Source organism: Sporisorium graminicola, chromosome SGRAM_6 (genome assembly GCF_005498985.1).
Source record: "Sporisorium graminicola strain CBS 10092 chromosome SGRAM_6, whole genome shotgun sequence".
NCBI classification, from domain to species: Eukaryota; Fungi; Basidiomycota; class Ustilaginomycetes; order Ustilaginales; family Ustilaginaceae; genus Sporisorium; species Sporisorium graminicola.
The window spans coordinates 335,877-352,590 of record NC_043736.1 but is presented as its reverse complement, the minus strand read 5'-3'; the positions used below and the strand labels follow the sequence as shown (position 1 = coordinate 352,590).

Below are 16,714 nucleotides of genomic sequence, written 5' to 3'. Positions count from 1 at the left end.
CGGTGGTGATTCTTTGTCGAGCGTGTCGGGCGACTGAGTGAGCTGTCGAATGACTATCGCTATTGGAACTTGGCAAGAATTGCAATGCTGGACGTAGAATTAGAACCGGACGACTGACAACGAGCACGACTGAAAAGTTTGGAGCCAAAGCCAGCTGTAGCAGGTGTGAAACGAAACAAAAAAAGAGGTAGAGAACGGGAGGAAAGAAGATGGTGGTGGTCCGGAAAGAAGGAGAGAACGAGCAACGACGGATGTTCACTTTGTTCGATCCGGGTCCAGTGACTTGGAACGTCAGAGTGGTGCATCGCTCAACGACGGCTCGTCTTGAGAGGATACAGAGCTCTGCTGTGCACTCCAAACGACAGACCACCGCCGGAATTGGAGTTCCGTAATGGGAAGCTGCTCTGTACGTTACCGAAGTAGAATGCTCTGCGACAAGGTCATGCGTCATGCGAGCCTGTGTGTGCGAGGTCTGCACATCGTCAGTCTGGAGCATATGTGATAGGACCACTGAATCATGACGCTGGTCGCACTCTATTCCCAACATCCGGCATTGAGGTCGTAGCAAGCCGCATTCAGCAGAGTCGTCTCCGTTTCGCGCTTCGCAGGACTAGTCACCGCCGGCGGGAGAGGCAAGATCATACGAGGAGTGTAGATGGTATCTGAACCAAGTTCTCCATCTTCCATTCACGTGGGCTGTGTAGGGAAGTGGGGAGCGCGCAGGTAGGGGGGAAGGCGTTTGCAGTTGAGCTGTTGCAACCTACGCCTGATGGCAATGCGGGCCGAGGTTGCAGACAGCGTCCGATTCCTGAAGCTGTGTTTCAAGTTGCCTTAACGAACGGGCGACGTGTCACAGCTCGTTAGATTGATGAGAGAAGGCGATTTGAATGACGAACGGGCAGCAAGTGATATGGCTCCTCAGATGGGTTCCATGCGGAAAAGGGAGGCTGTTCGCGATCTTTGACGTTTAAAAATTGGTTCGAATTGTGAAATGTGATGCTCTCACATTTACAAAGAGAAAAACCCACGTTGCTCGCACGGACGGACAGAGAAAGCGAATTGGCTGACTCGAATGCTACTGCATTGCCGAAGCAATTCTAAGGACGAACAGATCTTCTCTCCACCACCGAGCACCGCAAATCTTGTCCACACCTCACCACCCGACCGCGCTCTCAACGTCACCGACCATGTCCACCTCAACGCTGGACAAGACCGCCATCGACTATTCGGTCTACCTCGTCACGGGCCGAGAGCTGCTCCCGCCAGGCGTCGACTACTATGCATCGCTCGAGCTGTGCCTATCCCAAAACAATGTCACCCTCGTTCAGATCCGCGAAAAGGATACCGAGACGGACGAGTTCCTCGAAATCGCACGCAGGTCGCTCGAGATCTGCGACAGGTACAACGTGCCCATGCTGATCAACGACAATCTCTCCGTGTGCTTGTCACTGCCTGAGCGCGTCGGGTTGCACATCGGCCAGGAAGACATCCCTGTTGCTGAAGCTCGAAGGATTCTGGGCGACAAGCGGCTCTTGGGTATTTCCGTAAAAACAGTGGAACAGGCACGGGTGGCGAGGGAGGAAGGCAAGGCGGATTATGCCGGTGTAGGCCCGTGTTATGGCACGTTGAGTAAAGCCGGGATTACAGAGGACAAAGTGATTGGCTGCAGTGGGGCGCAGCGCATCGTCGCGGAGCTGAACAAGGATGGCAAGCGGTTGCCGTGTGTTCTCATCGGTGGTCTGAACCAAAAGACGGCAGGGAGGACACTGTTTGGTACAACGAGCGAGACGAATGCTCCCGATGGCATTGCGGTCATCTCGGCCATCATGGCACGTACCGACTCAGACATCGCCGCCAAGGAGCTCGCCGAAACGGTTCGCAGCTTCAAAGCCGGCCTCACAGCTTCCACCAGCACTTCTGCATCCTCCTCTCACGGCATCGCGTCCGCCTTCGCTTTGCCCTCTTCTCCCTCAGGAGACGTCGAGTGGTACAAAACATCCGCAGCCAACCTGCTCGCCTTCCACCGCGAAGCAGAGCACGGCCCACCGCTGATCCAGACCATCACCTCGCACGTCTCGTCCACCATGTCCGCCAACCTTGCGCTTGCCTTCTCCTCGTCCCCCATCATGTCGCACGAAGCTGCCGAGGCCGCAGATCTCAGCCTGGCCATCGGCGCACTCGTGCTCAACATCGGCACCATCTCCCCGGCCTCGCGCGAGGGCATGCACGTCGCCGGAACCTCGGCGAATCGCAACCTCAAACCCATCGTGCTCGATCCCGTCGGCGGAGGAGCAACCCAGTTTCGCAAGGACGTGGTAAGGGGGATCCTCAACCATACGCAGGTGACGCTGTTGAAGGGCAATGCGGCGGAGCTGGCGAGCATCGCGGGCAAGGCGGACGAGGTCAAGAGCAGAGGCGTCGATTCAGGCTCTGGTTCGCTCAAAGATCCTGTGGCTCTGGTGAAGGATTTGGCGCAGAAGGAGAGGTGTCTGGTGCTGCTGTCGGGGAAGAAGGATTATCTGACCGATGGAAGGACGGTGATCACGAGCGATAATGGTCATCCGCTGCTCGGGGCGATTACCGGCTCCGGCTGTGCTTTGGGTGTCACTGTAGGCGCAGGTCTAGCGGCCGCCTGCAATCTGGCCAAGACGCAAGGAAGCACTGCCAAGGGTGTCTCGTTGGGTAACACCCTTGTTGCACACGGAAGCGTCGATCTACTCGTCGGAGCGTTGACGGGACTGTTGGCCATGACGATTGCCAGCGAGAAAGCCGCAAAGAGGGACGACGTCAAGGGTCCAGGAACGTTCATTCCCGCTCTGCAGGACGAGCTGGCTGCCGTTTCTGCCCAGGACATCTTGCAATTGGCAAAGATCGAAATAGTTGCCTCCTAGACACACACACACATCTGCCATCTCAACTTTCATCTTAACTTTCATCTCACACTCGAAGAAACAAAATGTGCACTTCGAAATGCTTTGGCATTCTTGTGTCACTTAACTCTTGACTGAATCATACTCTGCTGTTGCAGACACAATCCCAGTCTACTGAATCTCCCCCTTCTCCTTAGCCTCCAAAAAGTCCTTGTGCAGCTTGGTCTGCTTCTCGAAGTCCTTCTCCAAGTTCTTCCGTCTCTTCTTGGCCAGCTCTGCGCCCTCCTTGTCCTTGACCGGTAGCCCCCTCTCGTCCCACTCCGAGTATTCTTCTGTCCTGAACATCTGGTCCGGAGCCATTCGACCCTTTTCCAAATTTTCCAACCTCTTCAACCGCGCCTGTTCGGCAGCCTGTGCCTTTCTTGCCGCCTTCTCGGCCAGTGCAGCCTCCTTCTCCCGCTTGGCAGCCTGCAGCTGAGCGGCGGGGACCAGCTTGACAAGCGCTTTACCGTCCTCGGTGTCTTCGAGCGAGATGCCGAGGTCGACGAGGTCGTTGTCGCGCAACGCATCGGAGAGCTTGAGGTACTCTGAGGCAGGCGCGGAGCTTCGGGCCAGGTTGCGCACCGCATCGCGGAAGGTGCTGAGCGCACGCAGATAGGGCATGAGCAGCTCCTCCTTGTTCACAGCTGCCGTACCATCGCCTGCCTCGTCCGCAACACCCCATCCAATCTCCTGGCTCGCCGACAGCGCAGCACCTTCGCCCAGACCGAGCATCTTGAGCATATCACCCACGTATCGTGCCACAGCGGCAATGACGCCAATGTTGACATCGGCACGCTTGTCGTGGCTCTTCTCGTAGATGTTGGCCTTGCTCACGAGGTCAAGTAGGATCTCCATGCCTTTGGGCGTATCGAACGAGTCGCACATGGCCTCGCGGAACGCATGCTGCGCCTCCTCGAGGTTCTGCATCAACGCTCTTTCGCCAGCTTCATAGTGGTGCTGTCCGTCCGAGTAGGCCACGCCCAGCGCTTTCGCTTCGGCCATCTTTGCCTTGACACCGACGAAAAAGTTGTTGAACGCCGACTCGGCATTCTTGACCTCACCCAGCGCCGACTGCTTGAAGTCCATACGTCCGTGCCAAGGCTGCAGGAGGAAGGACATGCGCAACTGGCGTGCCGTGAAGCGTTCGAGCGCCTCGTCGATTGAGATAAAGTTCTTGAGGGATTTGGACATCTTGAGCCCCTCGATGTGGAGATGACCCGTGTGTAAAAAGTAGTTGACCCACTGACGGCAGCCGTGGTGTGCTTCGGATTGGGCGATCTCGTTGTCGTGGTGCGGGAACATGAGGTCAACACCGCCCGAGTGGATGTCCATGGTGTCGCCGAGCACGGCAGAGCCCATCACGGAGCACTCGATGTGCCAGCCAGGACGGCCGGGACCCCAAGGCGACGGCCAAGCGGGCTCACCGGGCTTGGACGCCTTCCAAAGCGCAAAGTCTGAAGCAGCGCGCTTGCCTGCCGTTGCCGTAGTCGAGGTGGACAGCGAACCCTCCCCTTCCTCGAGCAGCTCGCGGTTGCCCTTGGACCAGGGCTGCAGTTTCGCGTACGAATGCTCGAAGCTGCCGTCCTGACTCTTGGCGCCGTCAAAGGCGCGTGTATCGAACCATACGTTCTTCTTGTCCTCGTCGACGCCCTCGGCATAAGCATAGCCGCGGTCGATGATCTGCTGCACGAAGGTAACAATTTCAGGGACGTACTCACTTACGCGGGTGAGCGTGGTAGGAGGCTCGACGTGGAGTCGCTTCATATCATTGAAGTACTCTGCCTCCCAGTAGGCCGCGGTGTCGCGGAAGATGGCGGGATCGGTGACGGTGCTGCCAAACTGCTTGTCGAGGTAGGCGGCGAGAACGTCTTCAGATGCGTCAATGAGGTTGGAAGCCGCTTCGGGCGACGAGTCTGCAGCGGCGAGCGACATGGCGGCAGCGACCTGGGCTTGGCGCGACTTGTCGAGGGCGGCAAACCACATACCAAACTTGGGCTCCTTGTCGGAAGCCGCCTTAAGCCAAGCAGCATCCTGGCGCAGTCGAGCAATCTCCTCAAAGCCAGCCTCTCCTGCTCTTGCGTTGCTCGCTTGGGCTGCGAGTCCGCCCTGCTGCTCCTGTGGTGGCACGGGGGGAGCGAATCGCTCGAGGTTTTTAGCGAAGTAGGCAGACCAAGCGTCCTGGACGGTAGCGAGGAGGGGCTTGGTGAGCTGAGGATGCTGCGAGCGGAACTGCGAGATGAGATGCGAGTGGCGTGCCTTGATAATGATCTTGTCGTCAATGTCGGTAATGTTCATGACAAAGTGGACGTCGTAGCCGAGATAGTCGCGGAGGATACGGCGGATGATGTCCTGCGTGACGTAGTTACGGGCGTGACCCATATGGCTGGCATCGTAGACTGTGGGACCGCAGTTGTACCAGGTGACGGTTCGGCCCTTTTTGGGTACAAAGGGTACCTTGGATCGGGTGAGCGAGTTGTACATCTTGAGCTCCGGCTCTGCGAGCTGCTTTTTGGGGACCTGCCATTCGGGCTGAGAGACCTTTCCGGCGGCTGCTACTGCTGTAGCAGCCGATGATGAGGGAGTTTCGGGTTGTGTAGCTGCCATGATGAGATGTGACTGGCGAGCGCAGCTGAGCTCGCGAGTGCAGGGCAAGGAGGTTCGAGCGGGTACGAGCGTAAATGCGCCAGAGAGCGAATGCTTGCGTGACAAAGGAGCGACGTAGGAGACCAGGGAGCGTAGACGAGGCAAGCCGGATTTGTGTATCAACATGCGACAAAGGCTGACCTGTTGATGATGAGGTGAGATCCGTGTGATGGTGAGAGAGGGGAGGGAGAGAAGCAGGAAAGTGTTGGTCGTGTGCATCGACCTGTTCTTCTCTTTTTTCGGGCGCTGCGCTGTGCCGCGCTGGAATGCAACGCACGCTGCGTTTGCGAAAAGTGACTCGGAAGTCGGCCAGATTCAGTTTCGAAATATTGTCAAGAGCAGCAATAAACGATCTCACACTTGGCGCAAACAAATCGCATCGCACGAGCCTTTGGCGCTTTCGGGCTGTCAAAATCGATCGTCTGTTGGCGATTGGTTGACGGCGATGCTCTCTCTTCCCTCTCTTCTCTGTCGTTCGTCCAATCACATACGCTCACTTGTATCAAGCTCTCTTTCCTTTTCTTCTGGCCTGATTCGGTGCTCGCTGCTCTTCCTTCAACACTTGTTGCCATCACAACCTCGTCGGCCTCCTCCCGCATCAAATCCGGTCGCAATTGGCGTCAGTGCGTAGCGCGTTGCAATTCCGGATCACGGCAAGCGGGAGGAGGTTGCGAATCAAGTGTCGTCCGGCACTAGCGCTTGCTCGCCATGGCTTCCGCAGCCACCGCAACACACCAGGCTGGCCCGGCTGCGCGTGCATCAGTTGCTTCTGCTGCTGCTGCCACGCCGACCAACGACGGAGCGTCTCCAGACCTGGCCCAGCCTCTGCCACAGACATGGGATGGTCTAGACACGCGCATTCTTACCGATCTGGCCCGGCGCGGTCTCATGTCTACCTTAGACACCATCAAAGAGGCAAAGACGCTCATGCTTGACCCTTCGCTCGCAGGTCCGCTCGGTCTCGTCGCCGATGTCTCCAGCTTGAAGCAGCATGGTGTCGAGAAGATGTTCTGGCTCGAGCCCGCTTCGCCCGCCTTTGTCTCGAGGAACGATATGAGTCATTCGCAGTCGCAATCGAAAGCAGGTCTCAAAAGCGTCAATGCTCCCACCAAATCCGTCGTCTACATCTGCCGTCCAGAGATCAAGTGGATGAAAGCCATCGCAGGTATGTTCCTTCCCCCTTTCCTCCGTCCGTGCTCCCCTCTTCCCACCTCCCCCTGCCCCACTGTCTGGACTAAATTAGCCGAGCCTACTAGAATTCACCAACGATAGGCATACGGTCAGTCAATGTCCAAAGAACGAGGAGACCTTCCTGACAAGGATGCTCCCAACGAAGCCCCTTCCTTATACAACCCTGCTCTGCTTTCGCTTCCACAGATGCTGGGTTGTGCCGGGAGGCGACATTCCTTTCCGTTCCTTCTTTTCCGTCGAGCTAAAGCAATGAACGCACACTGACGCTCCCGCTCTTTTGTCTTGCGGTCGCGCGGCACTGCTCCAGAACACCTTCGAGCCGATCGTAGTGTTCGTCCCACTTCTCCACTCCAGCACACGTACACAATCTCGTTTGTGCCTCACAGGACCGAACCGTGTCTCCAATTCCTCGATCAAGAAGCCGTGCTCTCGGACGTCTCGCTCCTCGACTTTGGCCTCGAGTTCGTTCCGCTGGACAACGACCTGATCAGCCTCGAAGACGACGCAGCCTGGAAAAAGATCTACTGCGATGGCGATCACACGCCCATCTTTCGATCGGCGCAGGCGCTCATGACACTCCAGCACGCTTACGGTCTGTTTCCTCGCATCTTGGGCAAAGGCACCCTCGCACGTCGATTGGCCGACCTGCTCATCCGTCAGAGGCGAGAGCATCTCGCATCGGATCCATCCAGTCCTGCACTCACCACGCCGAGCCAGCTGATTGACAGTCTTATCATCATAGATCGCGCTGTCGACTATGCTACACCGCTGTGCACACAGCTCACCTATGAGGGGCTTGTTGATGAGGTCGTCGGCATCAGTAATGGTCACGTCGAGGTAGATCCTGCCTTGCTCACGGGTCAGCCGCAGACGGCGGGAGTCGGGGGCCAACCGCACGCCTCTGGCAGTGGCACTCCACTGCAGATGACAACAACCCCCAAGAAGCGCAAGCATCGTCTGGACCCCGCCAGCGATCTGCTGCTTGCCGAAATTCGCGATCTCAACTTTGCCGTTGTGGGCGACCGTCTGCATCGTGCTGCCAAGCGGCTCAATCAGGACTACGAGGGGCGCCACCAGGCAAAGACGGTCTCACAGATCCGTGCTTTTGTGGGTAAACTGGGCGGATTGCAGTCCGAACATGCGTCTCTGCGCCTGCACACGGGTCTGACAGAAAAGATCATGGAATGGACTGCGAGGGAGGAGTTTAACCGGATGCTCGAGGTGCAGCAGAACACGGTCGCGGGCATTGATTTGCCGGGACAATACCAGGCGATCGAGGACATGGTGAATGAGGAACGCGATCTCGTGGGCGTGCTCAGGCTGCTGTGTCTCACCAGCGTCGTGGGTCTGGGCAGCATTGCGGGAGGTATCAAGGCCAAGAACCTCGAATTTGTCAAGCGCGAGATCTTGCAGACGTACGGCTACCAGCATTTGCCGTTGCTGCTGGCGTTGCAGAAGGTTGGACTGCTGACGCGTGCTTCTTCTGCGCCTGCTGGGGCTGTGAGCTCGGGCGGGTTTGGTGGGGCGCTGTCGAGCGTTGTCGGCGGCGGATCCTCTGCGAATGCGAGTGGAGACACAGAGGGTAGCGCGGAGGAGGGGGGCAAAGGCGGATTCGCGTCGGTGCGCAAGAGCTTGCGTCTCATCAATGACGATGTTGACGAACGTGCACCCGCGGACATCTCGTACGTCTACTCTGGCTATGCACCGCTCTCGATTCGGCTGGTGCAAGCGGTGGCGCAAAAGGAAGCGCTACTGGACCCGTCGCGCTCCGAACCGCGAGCTGGGCGCACCATCAAGCCGCGTGCTCACCCCATCGTCGGCTGGCGCGGATTCGCGGACGCGGTCAATCAGCTTCCGGGCGCCACGTTCGACGAGATTCAGTCTGGATCTTTCGCTGGCGAGCAGGGCGCGACCTCGACAGCGTCGTTGTTACCGCCGACGGATCCGGACGCAGTGACGACGACACTCGTGTTCTTCCTCGGTGGCGTCACGTACACCGAGCTGGCAGCGCTGCGGTTCATGAATGCGCAAACGCGCAATCGTCGCTTTGTGGCGGCGACGACGAATACCATCAATGGGAACAAGATGATTCACGACCTGGGCGAGGGTCGGGTCTAGTCTCGCTTCCCACATTCTATCGAAGGAGGAAAAGAACACTTAGTTTTCAACGTATACCCCCAATCTTTCTCTGCAATTGGTTTCGCAATACTCAGCATGCATTTGTGATTGTACCTATGTACCTTGGAATGTGTGCTTTGTGTGTATGTGTGATTGGGCGGCTGCTTCTACTTGGGGACGTATCGGATACCGGAGCTGGGGCATCTGTTGTTACTCGTCAGCGGGTCGGTTTGGACGAATGCTTCGGCACTGGTCGAGCGTCCGCTGGTGTGGAAGTAGATCCACGCCTCGTTGAGAGCGCCGTTCCTGCACTTGAACGTGGCCTCCTTGCCCCACTTTTGGCTGGTTGCGGCTTTCAGCTGGTCGAGCGTGTACCTCTGTGTTGTCGAGGGGGTGATGCCGGCCTCTTGGAGCGCTTCGAAGACGTTGTACTGTTCAAAGAGGTCGACGGTGGTGGTGAAGAAGTCAACGATGTCCTCGTTCTTCTCGTACGCCTTGCCTGTGAGCTCGTCGTTGTAGCATGAAGGGGCAAGCGTCGAGACACAAGTGCCGTGCTTGTTGAATTCGTGGCTCCAGAGCTGGCCGTCGTTGCCGTTGAGAGCGAGCCAGAACTGGTTCATCTTGTCGAGCGTGGAGGCAGCCTTGGGTTTGGACGACGTGCGCAGGACGGCGGCGATGTTGTTGTTGTTGCGCGAGGGGTCGCAGTCCGAGTCGTAGCCGCCGTCGCACGTGTCTGGCCAGAGGCCGTGGATCGTCCAGCTGTCCGACGGCCCGATGGCGGGCGAAAAGTCCCAGAACTGCGTGAGGAGCAGCAGCCCACCCGGTGTGTTGGTGCTGCACGGATCCAGCGGACATGTAGGCGCCGTGGAGCACGAGAGACACGTCCCGTCGACGAGCGGATTCGCGGGAGGAGCGAGCGAGAAGTGGGATTGAGCGGGAAGCGTCGCTGCTGACGCCAGAGCGACGAGGCTGCTCGCCGCGGCTGTTGTGAGAATCACGTTGCGCATGATGTGGGGGTTGGTGTTACAGATGAAAGTGGTGGGGTGGGAACAAGATGGACAGTCGTGCGTCGCGACCAGGCTTATCGGTTGGGCAGGCCGTGTGGGGAGAGAGGGGCAGAGAGAGAAAGGGGCGCATGCACATAGCGCAGCAGCAAGGCAGCACAACTTGAACGGCGCCACACGGCACGGACCAAGAGAGGGCAAGCGCGTCGATCAGGCTCGATTCAGGGTCCAGCGCCTCTACGTTCGCCGCCGAGCTTATGATTCCACATGCGGCGCGTCGTACAGCATCGAAAGCAGAACAGAACCAGCACGGCCATGTCGAGGTTAGTAACAGCAAGGTAGCCCCCGTGCGGGACGAGCTCTCATACTGTCATCCAGCAATACGGTCAGTGGCACTGACCAGGACCAGCGACCTCAATCTAGACGTCCTCCGCGCGCCAAAAAAAAAAAGTGTGGCTGCAGGAGGCGGACTTACGCTCAATCCCGCCCTCACTATCAGCTGTCCAACAAGCGCACAGTTTACACCACAATTAGATTGAACAAGAGGCTCTACAGTCCACAGTACAGGCCATCCATGGCTTTTTTTTTCGGTCTCCAACATGCTCAACAAAGAACCTAGACAAAGCAACATACAAGCACATCGCCTTTTGTTGATTCGCTTCGGGGCTGAGCTCAGAGCTTAGCACCCGCCTGTGCACGGATGTCAAAGTTGACCCTGGGGAACGTCGCCAGCAACGCCTTGCCACCTGGCACATCCACCTTGATCGTAACACTCGCCGCATTCAGTCCAACGATCTGACCGAGCTGAGGCACCCTACCCGTGTCCACGGGGGTAACGGTGACCTTCTGGCCCTTCTCGCCGCTGATCCAGCCTGCTTTGACGAGCGGGTCATCTTTGCTGATCGAAAGCGCGCCCTCGACCTGCTGCCGACCCTTGTCCGCCTGTTGGAGGATCACTGCTGCCGCCTGTTCTGCGGACAGCTTGACAGGCTTGATGGTGTGCTGCGCAAGATACTGCCGCACCTTGGCAAGCCAGCCGAGCGTGCGCGGGAAGGGATACTTGCTCCAATCCTCGTCCGCCGTCTTGGCCGTCACGGTAGGCAGCAGGTCGTCGCCGGTGCGCAGCTGGGTCTGCACCCAGTTCAACGGCATGTACACGCTCAGATCCAAATACTGCACCGCATCGCCGAACAAGAACGGCCCGCCGCCTTGCTGCTCCTCGAGATGGCGCTCGATGGTCTCGAGATTCGCCACGAGCTGGGACCTGACGAAGGGCACTTTGGCCTTCATCGCGTCCGAGTCGAACGAGGCGCCCGGCATAAACTGCTTGCGGTCCTCGACAAACTGTTTGTTCAGCGGTGCGTTGTAGAGATGGCCGGCGCCGAGACGGAAAAGGACGTGCTCGGACCAGCTGAGCGCGAGCTGGAGTTGGAGGGCGGGGAACTGGCGCAAGAGTGCTTTGCTGCTCGAACCGCCTCCAAAAGCGCGCTCCAGGGCAAGTGCTGCGGCGGTGGTGTCGATGTAGCCCTGCCCATCGATGAACACGACAGGAATCCGGCGGTAGGTGATGCCGAGATGCTGGCTCAGCTCCGGCCGCGGCATCACTGGCGATACGTCGACCAACGTCCATTCGACGCCATAGTGGGTGAGGAGCGTGGTGATCTTTTGGAAGAACGGCGACGCCGGATAGCCGTACACAATGACCCGGTTGTTCGATTGAGGTGTCGTCATTTTCCCTCGCGAGATTGCTGTCGAAGTCGTTCTGTAGACACAAACGCAGTTGACTGTGATGAGGAGGAGAGAGAAGGAGGAAGGAGGGAGGGAGCGATTCTAAGTGGGTCGGACAAGCAGCTGTGGGAGCGGGGCTAGTGCTCCGGCTACCCTTGCCCCGGCCATCAAGGCATCAAGGAGTTGAGTTTCGGCGTTTGCTCTGACCGGTGGGGACAAAAGAAAGCGTTGAATAGCCGAAATAGCAATTGCCGTTCACTAGAACAAACTGAATGTGACTGTCGCCATCCGGTTGCTCGATTTTGCCTTCATTTTCGGAGGCGAATCGGCGATTTCTGTCAATGAGGTCTCTGAGCATGCCTTGTCCAGACACTTTCCCTTTCCTGAACTAATGGAGAGGCCAACCTCGTGCGAAAACCATGCTTGTTTGTTGCTGTGCTTTCTTCAAAGCAATACCGGGCGGCTGTTGATGGCCAGTGTGATGACACGGTCGCGCGGCTTCACGGACGGTGGTAGGCTGAGATGGAATGAGTCAAAGGTACAAGTACAATGGAGATGCTTCTGACTATAAGGTCAGGACAGCAGAAAGGTAGGGCAAGTGTCTGAAATTTTGACTTGCTTTGGCAGTATGAGCTGGTGCTAAGATGTGGGAATGTACGCCGCTTGGTGCGATTCAAGGGTGCTATGCTGGTGCATCTGAGGAGGCGTTCTCCTTCTGGTGGGTGGGTGGACGGCGGATGCTGTCGCTAGTCAACTGATACGAAATGTGAGAAAGACTGAGACCTCATGCCTCGTCTGCAATGTTGTGGAAGGCCTTGAGATCTGCCAGTTCTTGTTCTCGTTTGGCGAGATCTGCTTTCGCGGCGAGCCTTGCGGGCATGTGATACAGCACTGTTTGGACGAACATGCAACCGCAGATAGGATAAAAATTGACGTCAGTGTTTGCTTCTCTGGGTACCTGACGACCAGTCTTGCTCTTCTGCAGAGCCTCGTTTGACAAGGAGCTGCTACTTACCAACGATATACCGCTCGTTGAGGTGAAAGCCATTCAGATTGTCGAGCGCGCGCTTGGCATCGGCCATCTCCTCGTAGACTACGTACGCCGTCCCTTTCGTCCCCGTTGCATCTCCAAGTCGAATCTGACGGATGGCACCGTAGCGGCCAAACACCTGGTACAGGTCGGCACCGGTGGTGCTGTAGTTGAGGTTCTTGACAAAGAGGATGCGGCTGTGCTGGCGCGCAGCACCGACGTTAGAGTGACTAGCCATACCGCGTCGTCATCTACCTCTTATCACAGGCTGAGTGTGTAGAGGGTGAACAAACGGATGACCTTGTGGCAACAGGAATCGAGGTAGAGAGCGGCTGTGAGGCAAAGAAGGGCGCAAAGCTGAGAAGGAAAGATTGGTGGAGTGCTGTGCGGAACGATTCCGACTTCCGTGAAAATCAAGTTCAGATCGCCGATTCCAATTCCCACCCAAGCCAGATGCAACTCACAGCTTGGACTCAAGTCGAGGGCTTTGTCGGTGACGGCCTCGCTTCTCGGACTAGCATCAACGTATGCTGTGTACACATGCACAGCGTCAGTAGCATGAACGACCCATCGCAGGGGCGTGTTTTACCCGTGGGATGCAGGAACACGACGGATCAGAAGTTGGAGGGCTGAGAAAAGCCCCTTGCAGATCTTGTTTGGAAAGGGCGGGCAGGGGTCAAGGCGCCATGCCATGGTTGATTCTGCCATCACGACGCCTCTCTGCGTCGCGGACGGGCGAATTGTACAGACAAGGAGACGGGATGGGATCCTGCTCTTTCCTGTGGCTGCTGCTGGCTGCTACTGTATTCAACTCGGGCTGACTCTTTCTTAACGTTATCTACAGTAGATAAATTTTTTGACACGTTCGGAAGGGCCCTGTTTGTGTTTCTTCGCAAGTGACATTTTTTTAGGTTTTTTTTTTGAGTTTTCCCACGCTTGGACGTCTCCCTTGCCTACGACTTAGTGTAGCGCTCTCTGAAGCAGTTCTCGATCAACTTGCTCTGCCACCACAATAATCCTAGTCGCCTTTCACTTTGCCCATCATTTCGCCTCATCTGTCTCTCCGAGCCGGCCTTGCCTCCTCATCACGAGTAGCAGCAGCAGCCGCACATTCGTCTCTCAACGGTACAGGTAAGTTTGGCACAATCTGGCGTTTCTGGGACCCCTTGCCTTCTCCGTGATACAGCAGCAATCCTCTCTCGTCGTTTCTCCTCCCGCGAAGCTGCCTGTTCCCGCCATGCCGCCTCGATCAAGGCTTTGCAGAGAGCAAGCAACAGCAGCCTTACAAGGTGCATCGAAAGCAGCAGCAGACCTTTGCTCTCACCAACAATGATCAACATCCTAGACGATTGCCCACCAACTTCATAGCCAGTCCCGCTGCTTTCCGATAACAACGCTTTACTCGTCAACCCACCGCCAGCCTCTTCATCAGCAGCAAGGCAGCGCTGTCTCTGACAGTCTACGAACAGCTCCACGTAACATTGTCCATCAGCCGAATTTTCTCTCTACCCGTCTCTGCTCATAAAGCTCACGCAGCCAATTCGTTGACGGCACGTATGTCCTTGCTCCCCATTGCTGGACTCCTACTTGCCAACCACGCTACATCTTTGTCCACCACTGCCAGTCCAACCATTGCTGCTGTTACGAGGGCTCGTCCATCCAGAATGCTATCCATCTGCTCTTGTTCTCGAACCATGACAACTGACGATTCCATCTCGCCTCCGCCATCCTATTGCGAACCTGGCTCTCAATCTCCAAACCCATCAGTCCCTAGAACCACTCCTGGCCTCGCCTCGTCCACCTCGAGTTTGTCCAGCTCCTCTCTTCAAGCTTCCCCCTCTCTCCTGCACAGCTCGGCCTTCCATTCCTCGAGCCGTACAACCGCCAAGTCAGATCCCGCCGGACTCGACCTGTCTCACCTCAGCTCATTGCTCGACAAGTTGGCCCGTCCTTCGTCGCTTCGGTCCACCTCCTCGTCCGAGTACCTCTCATCTTCTAGCGCCTCCACCTCGGCCGCTTCTTCCTCCTCGGCTCTGCCTTTGACTCCTCGACTTCGAGGCAAAGGTACCTTTCGTGAACCTTCGTACGTGCGTTCCGAACGCAAGTCCCAGTTCAACGAGCTCCTCGACACGTTCCATCGTGCTACCATCTGCGAATTTGAGCCCAGCTACCAGCTCTCAGCCTCGGATCTCACACACGCCTTTGACCGCCAAGGTAACTCGATCAGCCCCGTCCAACCCAACGACGTGCTCCGTGGCGTAGCTAGCAGCATGTCTGAACCCGTCGTCCAGCACCCTTCGCAGTCCGGCTCGCTGCCCAGCCCAGAAAACCCGGGTAAGCTTGTACAGGCATCCGGTATCGCTGCCCCTTACCAAGATGCTATCAAGCAAGCCATCCAGGCGCGCATCGACCAGGGCAAGTCCAGACCCAAGCTCGTCGGTATCCTCCCCACTCCCAGCCCGCCCAGTGTAGCCTACGCCCAGTGGACGCGCAAGGCGTGTGAGGCGGTCGGCATCGAATTCGAGATCTGGAAAACCTGGGACGACTCGGTCGAGGTCAAGGAGGAGGATCACAAGGGCTCCGCACCGGACTTTGACCTCGAGGCGGATGTGGAGGACCTCATCATCGCTGCCAACGCCGACGACAAGGTACATGGCATTATGGTGTACTACCCCATCTTTTTCGGTCGTCAGGACACGTACCTACAACAGATTGTCGACCCGCGTAAAGACGTCGAGGGTCTGCATTTCAGCTACTGCTGGAACATGTACCACAACGTCCGATGGATCTCGCCTGCCAAGCTCGGCAACGCGCCCGGCACCACGCGCGAGCTGCCCGAGGAGCGCGCCAGCCGCGAGGCGCTGGATGCCGAGCAGGTGCCTCCGGGCATGGCCAAGTCAATCCTTCCTTGCACGCCGCTCGCCATGGTCAAGTGTCTCGAGGCGATTGGCGTCTACGACCGCGAGCTGCCATACGGAGATCGCCTGTACGGCAAGACCATCACCGTAATCAACCGCTCCGAAGTCGTCGGCCGTCCTCTCGCAGCGCTGCTCTCCAACGACGGTGCCAAGGTGTACTCGGTCGACATTGACTCGATCCAAGAGTTCAACAAGCGTGCCGCCGAGCCCTCGGGTGAACCTCAGGGCCGCGCACGATCCGAGATTGTCAAGAAGGCCCACGCCCAAAACACGGCCTCGCAACTTCGCCCGCACCACGTCGTGCGCAACTGCAGCATGACGGCCGAGGAGTGCATCCGTGCTTCGGACGTCGTGATTGCCGGCGTGCCCTCGGCCAACTACAAGGTCGAGACCGAATGGATCAAGCCCGGTGCGGTCTGCGTCAACTTTTCCAGCGAGAAGAACTTCAAGCCCGATGTGAGGACGCGTGCATCCATGTACCTGCCAGCTATCGGCAAGACCACCATCGCCATGCTCCAGAGGAACTTGCTCCGTCTCGTCGAGTACCGCGAGCTCTCTGAAGGTTCTTCGCAGTAGATGTGCCTCGAATTGCTTCCTTGACCATATTCAGTCACAAACACTCATACACATATAATACATAGACGTCTCGTGCTGGTTACTTCTGTCCGTACTGCTTTAGAGTGCATCCGATGTTGTTTGCTACGAGGACGTTGTGGTGTGAGAACGCTCTGCCAACGACTCGTGCGGCACGTTGCGTCTAATCAGAGACAGCAAGCAGTCTCTGAAGCAGTCTCTGAACGCGGTGAAATGTGAGATTTGCCGGTCTAGACGCTGCTGTAAATCGTGTTCATTGGAGACGACGCGTTCTAAAGCGCGCGATTTCGATCCCGGCCGGAAAGAATTTCTTTGCCTTGTTTGACATGACGCTCTTCTCTCTGCTTGTCCTCAGTGCGCCTGTCCTCAAGGCTTTGCTTCTGCAGCTCCGAGGTGGAATCGACGCAACGCTCCTCCTCGCGCGCCCCTGCTCTCTTTCGCTTCGCGTGACGGTTGAGACTTGATTTCAGCTGAGCTGAGCTCTTGAGGTCTTTTCTGTTATACCACCAACCTCGTCATCCTCCTCTCGCAACATCCACACACACTCTCTCTCTCCTTTCACCTACACCATCCTTA

General features: G+C 57.3%; 7 protein-coding genes across 7 annotated transcripts; 3 read left to right on the top strand and 4 right to left on the bottom strand.

Moving 5' to 3' along the window:
• Positions 1 to 1,187: 1,187 nt before the first annotated feature.
• Positions 1,188 to 2,891, top strand: EX895_005265 (uncharacterized protein; the record flags this gene model as incomplete). The annotated part of the gene is made up of 1 exon (XM_029885858.1): positions 1,188 to 2,891. The coding sequence occupies one exon, from the start codon at positions 1,188 to 1,190 to the stop codon at positions 2,889 to 2,891; it is 1,704 nt and encodes a 567-aa protein (XP_029737710.1).
• Positions 2,892 to 3,041: 150 nt separating this feature from the next.
• On the bottom strand, positions 3,042 to 5,516 carry EX895_005264 (uncharacterized protein; the record flags this gene model as incomplete). The annotated part of the gene is made up of 1 exon (XM_029885857.1): positions 3,042 to 5,516. One exon carries the CDS (start codon positions 5,514 to 5,516, stop codon positions 3,042 to 3,044), a length of 2,475 nt encoding a protein of 824 aa, XP_029737709.1.
• Positions 5,517 to 6,263: 747 nt separating this feature from the next.
• On the top strand, positions 6,264 to 8,864 carry EX895_005263 (uncharacterized protein; the record flags this gene model as incomplete). Its single annotated transcript, XM_029885856.1, has 2 exons — positions 6,264 to 6,720; positions 7,054 to 8,864. 2 exons carry the CDS (start codon positions 6,264 to 6,266, stop codon positions 8,862 to 8,864), a joined length of 2,268 nt encoding a protein of 755 aa, XP_029737708.1.
• Positions 8,865 to 9,031: 167 nt separating this feature from the next.
• Positions 9,032 to 9,871, bottom strand: EX895_005262 (uncharacterized protein; the record flags this gene model as incomplete). Its single annotated transcript, XM_029885855.1, has 1 exon — positions 9,032 to 9,871. The coding sequence occupies one exon, from the start codon at positions 9,869 to 9,871 to the stop codon at positions 9,032 to 9,034; it is 840 nt and encodes a 279-aa protein (XP_029737707.1).
• A 669-nt stretch (positions 9,872 to 10,540) lies between these two features.
• EX895_005261 (uncharacterized protein) lies at positions 10,541 to 11,599 on the bottom strand (the record flags this gene model as incomplete). Its single annotated transcript, XM_029885854.1, has 1 exon — positions 10,541 to 11,599. One exon carries the CDS (start codon positions 11,597 to 11,599, stop codon positions 10,541 to 10,543), a length of 1,059 nt encoding a protein of 352 aa, XP_029737706.1.
• A 781-nt stretch (positions 11,600 to 12,380) lies between these two features.
• Positions 12,381 to 12,864, bottom strand: EX895_005260 (uncharacterized protein; the record flags this gene model as incomplete). The annotated part of the gene is made up of 2 exons (XM_029885853.1): positions 12,381 to 12,487; positions 12,612 to 12,864. 2 exons carry the CDS (start codon positions 12,862 to 12,864, stop codon positions 12,381 to 12,383), a joined length of 360 nt encoding a protein of 119 aa, XP_029737705.1.
• A 1,456-nt stretch (positions 12,865 to 14,320) lies between these two features.
• On the top strand, positions 14,321 to 16,120 carry EX895_005259 (uncharacterized protein; the record flags this gene model as incomplete). The annotated part of the gene is made up of 1 exon (XM_029885852.1): positions 14,321 to 16,120. The coding sequence occupies one exon, from the start codon at positions 14,321 to 14,323 to the stop codon at positions 16,118 to 16,120; it is 1,800 nt and encodes a 599-aa protein (XP_029737704.1).
• Positions 16,121 to 16,714: the final 594 nt, after the last annotated feature.